This window comes from Orcinus orca, chromosome 4 (genome assembly GCF_937001465.1).
Source record: "Orcinus orca chromosome 4, mOrcOrc1.1, whole genome shotgun sequence".
Lineage (NCBI taxonomy): Eukaryota > Metazoa > Chordata > Mammalia > Artiodactyla > Delphinidae > Orcinus > Orcinus orca.
The window spans coordinates 23,211,359-23,227,340 of record NC_064562.1 but is presented as its reverse complement, the minus strand read 5'-3'; the positions used below and the strand labels follow the sequence as shown (position 1 = coordinate 23,227,340).

Genomic DNA, 15,982 nt, shown 5'->3' with positions numbered 1-15,982 from the left:
GATATACATTTCTTTCAACTTTATTTATAGGTGGGTCTTATCAAAAGCAAAAAAAGATGATACAGATGCGGAGATTTCTATATATGATGGTAAAATATTTATTTAAATATTCAACATAAGCAGTATGACCCAGAGTTCACTAGCTTTTGAGATTATATATTTATTAAATATACCTGAGGCCCCATCCTGCTTCACAACAGAATCTTGTCAAAAGACAAATAGAGTCTTTTGTCTCCTTTCCAATATTTCTGGAAGTCCAGGTAATCCATACTTAAGCCACCATCCAGTTTTCTAACTCTGAACAGTTAAATATTCGCTCCACTGCAGTTAGTCTCTTGCAGGATTTCCCAGGCTACTGCTGTTCTCTACTGTTTTCTCTCAAGCATGGGCCGCCTAGATCAAGTTATAACTTTCAGCAGGGTCCTCCTAGAGGACATTTATGAGAGCTGTGGGACATGTGGCTCCTAGCCCACAGCCATTATCACTGCGTTTCTGATAGGTTATCTTCACGCTTCACTGTGAAGGAAAAGTCCTGTATGCAAGGGTCAACTTTTCTTCCCCAACAGGACTCTCCTGGAGTGTGACGGAAGAATTTCTTCCTCCTCTTAGTCTAAAACCAGCCTCCTCAGTTGTTGCATCCTAAAGCAGGATCAGCCTCAGTCGAGGTGACAGATAGTGGGAATTTCCTCTCTCTCAGAGGACCTCAGACCCATAAGGATGTGACCTCACACTGAGACTCCAACAGGCATTACATGAGAATAACAACAGAACAACTAACAGCATGTATAGGATGGCAGCTGTCTACTTCCGTTTCATAGTGTCTGTTTTAGTGTGAGATAAAGATCATGCCTACATGTCTTCCTTTGTAGTGTTCTCGATCCCAGTGTGTATGCTTATGTACTCCAAAAAGAACTCTACCATATGCCCATAGCAAGCAATACTGCATTCATTCTAAATCCATTTAGAGAAAAGAATAATTTCCCTCAAAGAAGCAGCAAGTCTGCAGAGATAGAACACTACCTAAAATAATACCCACAGAAATACCTGCCATCGAACAGAATGCTTGACTTAAAACATCTATGTTTAGCTTACTTTACAGTTTTTTTAGAACAGCATTGGGTAGATATTTGCTTTATGTTTGTGTTTTAGAAGTATCTTTTGATGGAGTTTTCCTAAAATTAGGATATGGTCTATTTTAGGAGTAAGTTTGTCTCTATTTCTTGCTGGACAAAAATGACTTAGTGTTTAAATGAGTTTTTCCCCCCCAGCTTAAAATTAGAACTCAAGCAAGCAGAAAACAAGCTTCTTAACACCTAAGTTTGGTCTGTAGTCTTATTAAACAAAATTATCCACAAAAATAATTTTTTAGCATATTAGATTTGGTATGTTTGGTTGACTTTTTTCAATTTCTTGAAAGCAACTTTGAAAAATACAGAATCTCTTAAAGTTCCAGGTCCTGAAAATGGCATTTTGTATATAAATATTAGCAATGTTGTTTATATAGTGGTTAGTTGAGACCGATATCAGTTTCTTTGCAGGAATATTTAGTATTTCTAGTCGTTAATCACAGCTTCTGTCAAGTGCCACTTGAGTAAAACTAATTCCTGTATTTTCAGGAGTAAGCAAATCTGTGTGAAACATTATGTGCTGGGTAACAGGGTTTGCATTTGGAGGAGACTTATTTAAATTTTTCAGATTAAGTTATTAATAAAAGTACAGCTGTTTAAAAAATCACCAATTCTTTAAGTGACCAACTTTCAGGATATCTTATAAAATTTTGTGAATTCTTTTTGAAATTATAGTTACATCAGAGTTCATATTACCTGGCACTGTATAGAATTTGAGTAAATGATTGGTTAATGAAAAGTTATTGTTGATTTGAAGTTGGGAAAAACCTCTTGTCCTTGAAGAATAATCACCTTGTCACAGGTTTTCTAAAATTAAAGTAGTACTTTTAGATAGTACCTTTTCATAGCAGATAAATGTATGCATGTAATTACAAAAGAAGGCAACATAGTTTAAAAAGGCCTTTACTATCAGTATCCTAAAACCCCTAAAGATAAAGTTGTTACTTCTTAAAAGAAGACCTTTGTGATTTGGTCAAGCCACAGGTTGGCAGTGATAATACAGTTGCTCATCAGTGTGAGAGAAGAAAAACCAAAAGAATTCACTTTTTTTAGAAAAGTACACTATAGCCAAATTAGGGGACAAAAAGGAAAATAAACTTGAAAACTTTAAAAAATGAATTCTTAAGAACCCAATACTGTGTGCACAATGATAGACCAAAATATACCCTTCTCTGGTTCATGAGACTGTCAGGTTCTTGCACTGTTGTTTTTTTAGAAAGAAAAAAACGTGTATAAAGTACATTAGTAATTCAAAAGTGCCCATTAATATTTCAAGTTGGCACAATACCGGAAAATAGCCAGTTTTCGCTAAATTGAGTTTTCTTGGAATAGGTGATACCTCTAATTTTCAAAGCTAGAACATTTTATACAAATTAATATAAATTAGTTATTTTCTGTTTTAAAAAGAGTAAAGGAGGAAAGTCCAATCCACAGCTTTGGGGCTGCAGCTAACCCGTCTAGCTTTGCATTATATGCTGCCTGTGATCTAATTGCAGGAGCTTCCTGATCTTAAACATGGGAAATTCCAGCCCAGAGAGGACCTAACTCAGCTTTGCTGTGCTACAGCCTAGTGCTTATCTAGTATGTATGACTTCCTTGGCCAGAAGTTCTGAGAACTGATTGGCTTAGCTTAGGAAGTGTTAACTTTAGTTTGTGTTCTTTGGGCATAACAATTTTCAAATTAAAATTTAAATCTCTACAATAACTTCTGCAAAGTAAGAAAAGTAGCTGATGATACCATAAATTTCAAAAAAATTGACTGAGGCAAACTCATTTTCTGTTAAGGATGTACTTTGTCTCCTGTGTAATTTAAAAATACCTCATTTTAAAAATACAATGTTGATAGTCCGTATGAGACAAACCACATTTTGTGATTTCATTGATTACAGTCTTTCAGAGAAATCCAAACTAAGTCAGCTTTAGAGGTGCTTTAATTAAATACTGTAGGGTCTGTTATTTATTAGTTTCCACAGTTTTAAGAGAAAAAGAGAACATACATACATTCAGGTGCAGATATTATTTTCTGATTTAAAATGTGATTTTATTTTTTCCAAAGTAGCCTTCATGGAAGAATCTTATTGGTCACCACTTCTGATAAATAATTCTTAAGTCAGTGTTTTTGGTTTTAGTTTAACTTGCTTTGTTTTGTATTTTAGGAAGATGGGAAATAGAAGAATTGAAAGAATATCGAGTACCTGGTGACCGAGGACTGGTGTTGAAATCTAGAGCAAAGCATCATGCAATATCTGCTGTATTAGCAAAACCTTTCATCTTTGCTGATAAACCTCTGATAGTACAGTAAGTTTTATTATGTTTTTAATACTTTTTCTGACATTTATATTAGTTTTATATAGTTTGGCTTCTGAATATAGGTATAATGGGTATAAAATGGGCATAAAAAACCAGATTTTCCTTTTCCATTTCATTTGCTTAAATACACAATGCATGTATACACACAGACACCCTGAGGTTTCGAGAGAAAAGCAGGTTAGTTGAAAAATTATATAATATATGCTGTAATATGCAACATTCCACCACCATAAACTATATAGTGCATACTAAAATCACCATTTTTATTTTAACTCTTTACTTAAAATGACTTGCTATTAAGATATATTAACCTCAGTATATTCAGAATGGAACCATAAATATTGCTGGTAAACCAGTGATAAGATCCAAAGGCAGCAAATTCCTTTTAAAGAGGAAGTGCCCTTTTAAAGGGCACATGATGTCACAGACAGTCACCCCTTCCCTCCCCTGCAATATGACATAAACTAGTTTTATTGTCATGTTGTTTGCATGTGTAACTGCCGTAAAATCCAGTGTAAATTCCTCAAGCTGTTTCACCTATACTGGTGTAAAACCAAAATAGGTGTGTACAAATATAATTACAAAACCAATGAAATTCATATTAAAGACAAAGAAAAGGAAATGTAGAAATGTTACTTTCTACCTTAGAAGATTGGGCTGTCCGAAGTTAATTACAGTGTAAGGAAATACCATTAACTGTAAACTTAACACTCCAGAACCACTTCAGTTTTTTGTTAACATGTTAAATATATTCCTATGTGGTGTAACTAAAATGCCATTTTGTATTTTAGAAATTTAAAACAATATGGCATTTGGTATAATTGGGCTAATTTTTCAGCTGTGATGCTTTGGCTTAGTTGCACTGTTATTTCAATAAATTTAAAATATCAAATAATGTCAAAGAGTATACAACCATTTAAACAAATGAAAAATATTGTTATAAGTACTTATTGGGATTAATATTTGAGCTTGATATATGTCATTATTCAGAGTTTGGAGTTTCTTTTTTCTTGAAAATTTGAAAGTAATCTTCTTATTCTGTTGAAGTTAGGTGAATATAATATCATTCTCTATTTTAATCCTTTGTGGCTTAACTGAAAGGGTAACGGAAAATAATATAAAGTTTAACTTCTCCAGAGTAAAATGAATCAAATTTGGTATTTTCAGGAAGTATAAATCACTGCTAGGCAAGCAAGTGAAAGACAGCTTGCGAGATTAGAAGCAAAGATAGTAAGTCTAAAAAAAGTATTAAAGCAGCTGTGAAATTATTATTCTGAAAAAAGAAAAGGAGAATCAAGAAGAATGGAATAGCAGTGTTTGATATGCTTGAAAACAGTTCAAAGAAGGATAGTGAATATTTGTTATTCTTAATTTTGATGAGATGAGATAAATAAAAAATTTTATATTAACTACTATAAATACTATAGATTTATGACATAACTTTACTCTAAAGCTGCTTTTTCCAAATTGTGTACATATTAATATGCATTATGTGGTCATATAAGTTTCAGAAACTAAGAATATCTGAACCTTAAAGATAAGGAAGCATATTTGCCCATTAAAGACTTTGAGAAGTTCTCTGTATGAAAACCTGTTTTTAACTTGAATATTGTGTTTCGCAAACATAATTGACCACAGAAGTTTTTTACCCCCTTAGCAATAATTACTATTTCATGGGACAGTTTAGAAAATGCTACTCTAAAGAAAATAGGGTTAACATATATTCTGCATTTGTCCTCATTTTTCCTATGATCTAAGATTAGCAGCAATGAAGCTCTATGACATACATTTCACTGATCCTCAAATCCATTGTGAACTATTTATACTAGGCACAAATTAATGATTTGAAAAATCTGGAAGTTTGCAGCGTATGAAATAGACATAGTGATCGAGTCTAGGCATACTAAGACAGCAGAGCTGTCTTAACATTTATAGAGACAATTTACACAATTGTTCTCTCTAGTTCTTTTCACAGAACCCTTTTTCCTTGGATCACCTATGCTAAAACTATATCTCTTTTTATTTTATTTTACTTAGAGTAGCAAATATTTACCTTTAGTTCACATTATGCACCATTTCTTTTACTTTGTACTCTTCAAAGACATGTTTCATGAAAAAAAGGTTTATCAGCTACTGCTTAAAAGTATTGATAAGGCTTTGAGGAAACAAACTATTTAAAAAATGAAAAACAACAAAACAAAACTTTTCTTCTGATCATAACAGAAGCTAACATTTTTGAGCATTTATTGGCCCATTACTGTGCATGACAACTTCTAATCATCATAACAGTCCTTTGAGGTGTAGGTATGGGCAATATTCCCACGTTACAGATGAGCAAATAGAGACTAGAGCTTCAGTAACGTGCCTTTAGCCAAGGTCTCAGGTCTTCCTGACTCAGAAGTACTTGCTTGTAACCACTGTTGCAGATATCTTGAGAAATAAAGCAGAGTAGAAAGTAGGGAGGAGAAATCACCATAATCTCCAGCAACTCAGAGATGATCACTTAAAAGTTTACTGTATTTTCTCTATTTCTTTTCTATACAAAATACATATACTAATTGGGTTCAAACTGTCAAACTTTTATATGCTTGTTTTTTTTTTTACTTTGTCTCTAAACTTTCTTCAGAAACATTTTAAACTATAGTCCTTCATTAAAATTATCACTGTGTCCTGTTGCTCCTCTAGTTTTCATCTCTTTTTGCTTTAATTCATTAAACCAAATCATAACTTTTTTGGTTTTCACTGTTTTTCAGTTTGATAACCAGTTTGTTACATGTAATTCATCAATTTACTAAAAATCTCTTCTAAATAGTGTTCAGTAAGACTGTCATTGCCTAAATAAGACAAAACAACAACAGAACTTTTGCTGAGAATTAGAGTGTTGTAAATCTATGAAGAGACTGCCATGTCACTTCACTCTTTTAGCTGTTACACTGTGTTTCCCCTATCTCCTGGCTGTTAAGATCTGGAATATTCCAGGTTATTGATTGAGATTATGAAATCTCTTTGCTGGTGGTATTTAATTAAATGTACAACTTATTTAACATGGTTTCAGTGTAGCTGAACTAAAAGACAAATTAGTAGCAGACTGGATATCTAGGATCATTAGCAATTTCTTAGAAATTTGTGCTGTAGCCATGACCCCCATAGTCTTTGTTTTTAGTTTATAAAGACTATATATAGTACATACCTTATTTTAATTGGAAGTTTCCTGTTAAAAGTTTTAGTCAAAGTATTTTATTCTTAATTCAACAGTTTTGATGAAAAAATTATTTCAACAAATTGGTTGGCTTTTGTATAGTTGATTATAATCATTCTGTTTTTAATATTTTAAGGATGTGCACAGAAAAGTCATTTCTGCTTGTTCCCTATAGGTTGTGGATATGCTTTGTATGAGCTTTCTGGTAATGTAAAATGTTTGTGTCTAAATGAATTGAGAGTAATACATTAGATTTTGAAGAACAGTTAGTAATTTTTATTTATCAGCAGTATGATTCTTTTTCCCTTCATTTAGATATGAAGTAAATTTTCAAGATGGTATTGATTGTGGAGGTGCATACATTAAACTCCTAGCAGACACTGATGGTTTGAATCTGGTATGATATTTTAATGTTTAAGAAAACCTTATTAAAGTTAATAAGTATTTTTAAGGAGCAATTGACACAACTGAAATTTTCATTTTCAACTGAAATCGAAAATAACTTTGAAAATTTTTACCCACCATGAGTTTATATAGCTTTTACAGTGCGCCTTCAAGTTTCATACACAGCTTTGTTACTTGATGGCATCAGTTTTGTAATCATTAGCCACATAAAAAAGTTTGCTGTGTCTATAAATAAAAAATAACCTGGTGCTATAAATGTCACTAAAAGATCAGCTTACAGTTATTTTCTTTACAAAATAATAATCACAGGAGAAGTAAGATAACAGAGCAAAGCAGTAAAACACAATGGCCAAAGAACCAAATTAAAAAGGCGGGCCAGTTCAGGAATTGGCAGTCTGCAAAAATTTACTAAGTTAAAAATGTTTTCATAGTGAAGCAGGTTACGTTAGGACCATTTGAGGTTTGGAGACATTTCTTATAGCATCCTCCTACAGGAGGCTATGTCAGGATTTCTGCATATAACAAAAATAAGATAAATGAGACATTAATGAGATATTTGTCAGAATGCATGGCTATGAAACAGATTAAAGGATTCATTTACTGTTATTAGGATCGGGTAAAGGGGAAGCCATTTGTAGTAGATGGTGAAACACTTAGGTATTGTGAGGTGATGATCACCTGAAGGTACAATGGCAATAATAAAGTCAAATACCAAGTATTTTTCTAAGCACTTTATCTAATTAATTCAGTTAATCCTCAGAGAAACCTTATAAGGTACGTACTATTATTATCTTCATCAGAGGTAATGAAATAGAACCACAAGGAGGTTAAGAAATTTGCTCAGGGCCACACACAGCTGGTTTAAAGGCAACGGTAGGATTTGAACTCCAGATCCCATGCTCTTAACCAGTGTCCATGCCAAATGAAGAGAAATGACCAATTATGAAATGGGGAGCATGTTGCAGTGTCTGCTTTTGACAGACACAGTCTGTCAAATCAAGAGTCTGAATCTCTTCTTCACATTGTGCTAAGGGGCGCCATTTTCTGGTGTCTTACTGAATAGTAGTAATGGCTAAGTAGGCACTGTAGTCTTAAGTCACAGAATGCTTTTCTCTGTGCTTAATTTTCTTAATAAAATATTAATAATACAATCTATATAGAGTAACTAAAACATTATGATGTTGCTAGGGTGGTTCCAGCTTCTCTCCTACATCTTGAGGATGGAAGTAATGTGTGCACTTAAAAAACTATTTTGAAATAAAATTTGTTGTGTTTTCCACATCCTTTATTGTCAATTGTGTCAACTAATTCTTTGGTGAATTAGCATTTGATACATTTTTGTGAACTCTACCCAGTGGGGTAGAATAGAGAAATCCATTAAGTACTCTAATTCTGGACTAATCCCAATACTCATCTCTCTTTGAAGGAAAACTTTTATGATAAAACATCCTATACCATTATGTTTGGACCAGATAAATGTGGAGAAGATTATAAACTTCATTTTATCTTCAGACATAAACATCCCCAAACTGGAGTTTTTGAAGAGAAGCATGCCAAACCTCCAGATGTAGACCTTAAAAAGTTCTTTACAGACAGGAAGACTCATCTTTATACCCTTGGTATGTCCTTTTAATTCATTCATTAATTCAAAGATATTTGCTGACTACCAGTGTTTTCGTGGCAAGTGCTTTGGGAGAAACACAGGTCCTTCTGTTAAGGGCTTATATTTTTAGGAGAATAAGACACACATAGCACAGTTAGAAAGTAAAGTGTCGTATGAGGTACAGTTAAGAGCTCAAAAACAATATTACTTCCAGTTTGGAAACTTGGAGAAAACCTAGTGAAGGCGGTTATATTTGACTTAGTCTTGAAGTGTAGATATAATGTGGAAGATAGGAGAGGAGAGGGATATTTTAGGCACCCTGACATTAGTGGTGCTGAAAGAATAGAAAACTGGAGAAAAAGGTTAAAGAGGAGGAAGCCCTTAATATTAGACTTTATTCTATAGGCATTTGTCATTGTTGGGTCCTGCCTTATGGTAGTTGTGGGAAAACTTTGAAAGGGAAAGCATTGAGCGACCATCTATTAACATACTTAGCTTTACTTTTGTAACTAGGAGTTTGCGTATATGTTGACTAGGAGGAACACTACATGGGATTGTTTCTCCTCTTCCCAAGAACATACAATTATAGAGGTTTGTTCTGCCCATGATTACTTAAAATCACAGCATGTCAGAACCTAACAGGACAACTCCATCCAAGACTAAGGTATTTCAGTTTTCTTTCCAAAAACTGCAGTTACAGAAACATTCATTTGGCCAACACAGGGACCAATTTTATTTTTAATATCAGTATTGATATCAAAGACCTTTTTCTGAAATTGGAAAATAGTACTAGACATTTTGGGGAGCATAAAGTAAACTGTAGAAATGTAGAGATAATGAGAAATTATAACTAGAAAAAATGAATTTTAATTAGACTTTGTATAAACCTGGTCAAAAGCACTTTGGTAGTGTAATCAAAGGCCACAATTCCACTTTCAGGAATTTATCCAAAGAAAATAATCCAGAAGAAAGAAAATGACCTATGTGTAAAAATATACTGTAAATTGGAAGCAACCCAAATGTTACAGTAGTGGTTTTCTTTCTATACAATACAAAATGATAACTATGAAAATATTTGGCAACAAGGAAGAGACGTTTATAATATTAAAATTGGGAAAGAAAACGAGATGCAAATTGGAGGCACATCCTGATGGCCACTAGACATATTATGCAAACAAAAAGAAAAAGACTAGAAAAAACTAATTTTTATTAATCACCTGATAGGTACCATGCTCTATGCTAGACACTTTGTTTACAACCGTCCTGTGAGGTGAGCAGTTTCTCTCTATTTTGCCTTAATTTAGGTTAAGTAACTTGCCCTAGAAAACAAAAGTAATTGGTTAAGACTGGAATTAAAACTCAAGTCTGACTCTTAAACATTTGCTTTTCTTACTACTATACACAAAAACTTTGTTGTGCTAGGATTATCGAGTGGCTATTTTCTTTTTAGAAAAAACTTTCTGTAATACTATATTTTTATAACATTATCCTGTAGTTGTTCTAAGAACCTTACAGGGACCCTTAAAAGACTTTATAATCCAATGTCTTTTGATGTAGATTCATTTAGAACATTGAATACAGTTTTCTAAACAGAAAGATTTTCTGGCTAAAGATTTTGGGCAAAGATGTCTTTTCACATATGTGTAATTGTCATGTGCTTTTCTGATTTACTATAATTTTAAAACAATTCAGATGCAAAATTTATTCAGAAAATAGTCTTTTCAGGATTTTTCTTGAGAAATGTCTTTTTTTTTTATTAGAAAGGGTCTAGCACATTTTTGCATTTAAGATCTTATTCTCAGTTCTGCTTCAATCTTGACTTTTTTCCTTTGTGTAGTAATGTAGTTTTATAATCTCAGCTGTAATAGAAGAGGAAATGGTGGAGAAAAAAGAGAAGGGAGAAGATACTGAGTGTTCATTTACATTATTTGAGTTTGTATATAAATTGCAATATTTGATTTTGATATAAATAATTTGGCATTGTTGTGACTGAAACCTTTGGAGATTATTACTTCAGCATTGCTTTTACAGAAAGTGGTAGCCCATTTACCTAGTTAAGTCAGGATCATCCTGACATTTATTGACAGCTCCTACTTCCTTAACTTACTAAAAGCAAATGTTAGGCAGCTACTTTCATCTACAGTTCTTTCCAAAGATATAAATTATACTCAGTGACTCCCCACCCCATGTTTACAGAAGGGAGAAAGAGCTTTTATTTTGTCATTACAATGATAAGGGAGTCCTTTATGAAACTTTTGGCTTAGGGACTTTTAAAGAGCTAGAATTTACCTCAAAACAAACGTACTAAAGTGTGAGTTTGAATATTTTCAATTATCCTTAAGACATTTTTCACTATAGTGTATGAATCAATAAATTTGAAATGTCAATGAGCTTTATAGATTTCTAGGAAATCATAAGAATGTATCAATGTTAAGTTCCTGATTTTGGTGCCCAGATTTGGGTTATATAGGAGAATGTCCTTGTTTATAGGAAATATACATTAAAACATTCAGGGATGATACGGATGAGGTCAGTAATTTACTCTCAAGTAATTCAAGAAAAAATAAAGTTCTTTATAGCATACTTGCAACTTTTAAAGTTTGAGGTCGTTTCAAAAAATTATTTTAAAATAGTGAAGATTGGGTTGTATTCTGTAACTATGAAAGAGTGAAGCTGACTGGTCATGTGAGTCCTAAGCTGAGTTAGCTATTGGGTATTTTTTATTTGAGAAGTAATGGAGTGTTTTATTAAAGTATTATTATTACTTAAAATTTTATCTTTGGTTTTAGAAAGCATTATATCTAGTGATTTCAGTGTATTTTGATTTAATATGTTGGTAATTCCTCTATTGTGGTTGAGAGAAAATTTTACCCATGAAGTTTAGGGTAGAAGATTATCTTTAACATGTCATGTCTGTCAATATGATAAGTGTAATATGTTTAAATTGGTCTTTAGTGATGAATCCAGATGACACATTTGAAGTATTAATTGATCAGATAGTTGTTAACAAAGGAAACCTACTAGAGGATGTGGTTCCTCCTATCAATCCTCCCAAGGAAATTGAAGATCCCAGTGATAAAAAACCTGATGATTGGGATGAAAGAGCAAAAATCCCTGATCCTTCTGCTGTCAAACCAGAAGACTGGTAAGCAAAGAATTCAGTAGCAAAGCGTTCTTTGGCATAAAGTAACGTGTGTTTATGTGAAGTAACGTGTGTTTAAGTGAAGTTTACAACCAATGAAGCTTATCCTTTTAAACATCAGTACTACTTATTTTGACTATTTTGGGTGAAATTCTTCTCCAAAACGGATTTTGCAGTCCCCTGCCTCTTAATTTTCATTTTAATTACTATTTTAATTTTGTTGCCCTTTTCAATATAGTATTTGTATTTTGTATGTTTTCAATGCTGTGGGGGAAAAAATTCCATGAATCTAAAACACCAACACTTTAATTTCAGTTCCCAGTTTGATCTTTATCATGTATGTGTGTGCATACTTTACATAGTTGCGGTGTTTTCAGTTAATGATTAGTTGGCTTAAAAAGCCATATTCTCAGCATCTTATATAGGATTTACTCATACCAGTTTGCCTACCCATAAAATGTTCACTAGCTGAGTATTTGTGTGGTTTCCATTCTACAGGATTATGAATATTTTCCTTAAAAGAAATGTATTCAGTTCCAGATTACCTATAGCTTGAATTCAGATGGTGAGGGATACTTTTATATCTCTCCATTTAACTGAGATATTCTTTGTCCTTCAAATATGTTTTGTAATTTCTCCCTAAAATCTTGTTACCTTTATTCCTAAGAACTTTTTTTTTTTCCTGCTGACAGTTAACTCTTAATTATGGTTTTGCTAAGTAGATTATCTGTCTTTATGTATTTAACCCACCCTATTGGTTATCTATTGCTGTGTAACAAATTACCAAAAAACTGAAGACAACAAACATGAACTCACCCAGTTCCTGAGAGGCAGGAATCTGGGAGTGGCTAGCTCCCTGGTTCTGGCTTAGACTCTCCTGAGGTTGCAGTCGAGCTGCCAGTAAGAGCTGCCTGCATCTGAAGGTTTGACTTGGGCAGCTGGCTTCCCACTGGCTTCTTGTAGCCTTTTTCAGGAAGTTTCAGTTCCCTGCCACCTAGGCCTCTCCTTAGGTCAGCTCATGACATGGCAGGTGGCTCCCCTGGAGGGAGTGATCCAAGAGGGAGAGAGCACAACCACATAAATTGCAGTGCCTTTTATAACCTAGTCTCAAAAGTGACATGCCATCACTTCAGCTGCATTCTGTTTGTCACACAAACCAACCCTAGTACAGTTGGGAGGGGACTACATAAAGGTAGATGTACTAAGTATGAGTAAAAAAAGTTTTATTCTTAGTTTACTAAGAGTTTTTTTTCTCCATGATTGGGTGTTGTATTTTGTAAAACATGTTTTGTGCATCTATTGAGGTGACCACGTGGTTTTTCTCCTTTATTTTCTTAGTGTGGTGAATTACATTGATTGATTTTCTAATGTTGACTAACCTTGCAATCTCCTTGGTCAACAAGTATTGTCCTTTTGATGTTTGCTGGATTCTGATTGCATGTTTTTTTTTCTGTCAGATTTATTGAAGTATAATTTTCATACAGTTAAATCCATTTATTTTAGATATACAGTTCTATGAATTTGGAAAAATATATACAGTGATGTAACCACTACCACAGTTGTGATGTAGAATATTTCCATCATTCCCCAAAGGCCTGTATATCCTTTTGTCATCAATTCCCTCCTTCCACCTTTAACCTCTGGAAACTACTGATGTGATTTCTGTCCCTTATAGCTTTGCCTTTTCCAGAATATCATATAAGATGGAATTATACAGTATATAACTTTTGTTTCTGATTTCTTTCACTCAGAATGATGCTTTCTGAGATTTATCTGTATTTTTTCTTGTATCAGTAATTAGTTTTGTTTTATTGCTGAGTAGTGTACCATTGTAGGGATGTATCATAATTTGTTTATCCATTCACATATTGATAGAAGTTTTGGTTGTTTCCAGTTTCGGGCAATTATGAATAGAGCTGTTACAGACATTTGTGGTCAGGGCTTTGTATAGACATAATTTTTCCTTTTTCTTCGGTAAATGCCTAGGAGTGTGATTGTACGATAAGTGTATGTTTAAATTTGTAAGAAACTGCCAAACTTTTCCAAAGGGCTATACCATTTTGCATTCCCACCATTATGTAAGAGCTCCAGATGTTACACATTAACAGCATTTGGTGTTATCTGTTTTTTTTTTTTTTTTAATTTTATTTATTTATATTTATTTTTGGCTGTGCTGGGTCTTCGTTTCTGTGCGAGGGCTTTCTCTAGTTGTGGCAAGCGGGGGCCACTCTTCATCACAGTGCACGGGCCTCTCACTATCGTGGCCTCTCTTGTTGCGGAGCACAGGCTCCAGACGCGCAGGCTCAGCGGCCATGGCTCATGGACCTAATTGCTCCGCGGCATGTGGGATCTTCCCAGACCAGGGCTTGAACCTGTGTCTCCTGCATTGGCAGGCAGATTCTCAACCAGTGTGCCACCAGGGAAGCCCTGTTATCTGTTTTTTTAACTGAGATATAATTGACGTATAATATTGTAATAGTTTACGTGTACAACATAATGATTTGATATATGTATATATTGCAAAATGATCACTACAGTAAGTTTAGTTAACATCCATCGCTTCACATAGTTAACAGCTTTTTTCTTGTTTTGAGAACTTTTAAGATTGACTCTTCTTAACTTTCAAATATATGATATAGTGTGGTGAACTGTAGTCACCACGCCATACCTTACATCCCCAGGACTTATTTATCTTATAACTGGAAGTTTGTACCTTTTGACCTTTTGGTATTATCTGTTTTTGTTTTTCTGTTTTTCTTTGAATATTCTAAAAGGTTTGTAGTGGTATCTAATTGTAGTTTTGATTTACATTTCCCTAGTGACTAATCCGTAATCTCCCTAGTTTTCATTTACTTGCCATTCATATCAGTTTCTTTGGAGAAGTATCTTTTCAGTTTTTTCCCCTGCTTTATTTGGGTTATTTTTTTGTATTCAGTTATGAGTGTTGTGTCAGTTATCTAGTTCTGTATAACAAATTACCCCAAAATTAAGTGGCTTAAAACAACATTTGTTATCTCTCAGTTTCTTGTGATTCAGGATTCTGACTGCAGCTTAGTGGGTCCTTTGGCCCTGGGTCTTTCAGCTGCAATTAAGATGTCAGCTGGGGCTATAGTCATCTAAAGGCTCAACGAGGAGCTAATCCAGTTTCAGTTTCACTCAAGTGGGCATTGGCAGGATTCAGTCTCTCAAGGGACTGAATTGTTTTTGGACTGAGGGCCTCGGTTCCTGGCTGGGTGTTGGCCAGAGTCATCCCTTGGTTCCTTGCAATCTAGGCCTCACCACAGAGTAGCTCACAACATGGTAGCTGTCTTCAACAGAAGCAAGGGAGAGGGGAAGGGAGGGGAGAAGACAGTGCGAAGAAGATGGAGGTTACAGTCTGTACTGGGTTAACACTGTCCTCCAAAATTCCATGTCTACCCAGAACCTGTAATTGTGACTTTATTTGGAATTAGGACCTTTGCATCTGTAATCAAGTTAAGATGAAGTAATACTGGATTAGGGTGGGCCCTAAATCTAGTACTACCGGTGTCCTTGTAAGAAGAGGGAAATTTGGACACGGACACACAGGGAGAACACGATGTGACAACTGAGGCAGAAATTGCAGTGATGCATCTACAAGACACGGAATGCCAAGGGTCGTCAGTGGCCACCAGAAGCAAGGAAGAAACAAGGAAAGATCCTGTCCTGGAGCCTCCAGAGAGAGCATGGTCCTGCCCAAAACTTTGATTTCAAATTTCTAGTCTCCAGAATTGTGAGATAATAAATTTCTGTCACTTTAAGCCACCCAGATTGTGGTGTTTTGTCACAGCAGCCTAGGGAAACTAATATACAGTCTTTTATAACTTAATCTTGGAAGTAGCATACCATTACTAATTTCTGTTCATTAATAGCACGTTATTAGGTCCCACCCACACTCAAGGAGAGGGGACTTCACATGGACATGAATACCAGGAGGTAGGATCATTGGAAAACAATTTCAGAAGCTGCCTACCTCAGTCTGAGATTGCCAGTGCCAGAGTCCCTGAGGTGAGGACCCGGTTAGGTGGCACCCAGATTTTGCAGTACAGACACCGCAGTAATAAATGTTACTTTAAGCCCCTAAGTTTTGGGGTAATTTGTTATGCAGCAATAGTCAATTAATATAGATATGCAGTATGCAATATTTCCTTTCACTCTGGGGCTTGTCTTAATTTTCG

General features: G+C 34.4%; 1 protein-coding gene across 6 annotated transcripts in view; it reads left to right on the top strand.

Annotated features, from left to right (window-relative positions):
• CLGN (calmegin) overlaps positions 1-15,982 on the top strand; it is a 61,292-nt gene that overhangs the window by 27,156 nt on the left and 18,154 nt on the right. For all 6 annotated transcript variants that reach the window (XM_033402301.2, XM_049708998.1, XM_004263587.3 and 3 more), the window contains exons 4-8: positions 31-89; positions 3,284-3,425; positions 6,952-7,033; positions 8,468-8,660; positions 11,600-11,789. In XM_033402301.2, coding sequence (XP_033258192.1) covers positions 31-89; positions 3,284-3,425; positions 6,952-7,033; positions 8,468-8,660; positions 11,600-11,789 — 666 coding nt within the window. The remainder of the gene's footprint in view (positions 1-30; positions 90-3,283; positions 3,426-6,951; positions 7,034-8,467; positions 8,661-11,599; positions 11,790-15,982) is intronic.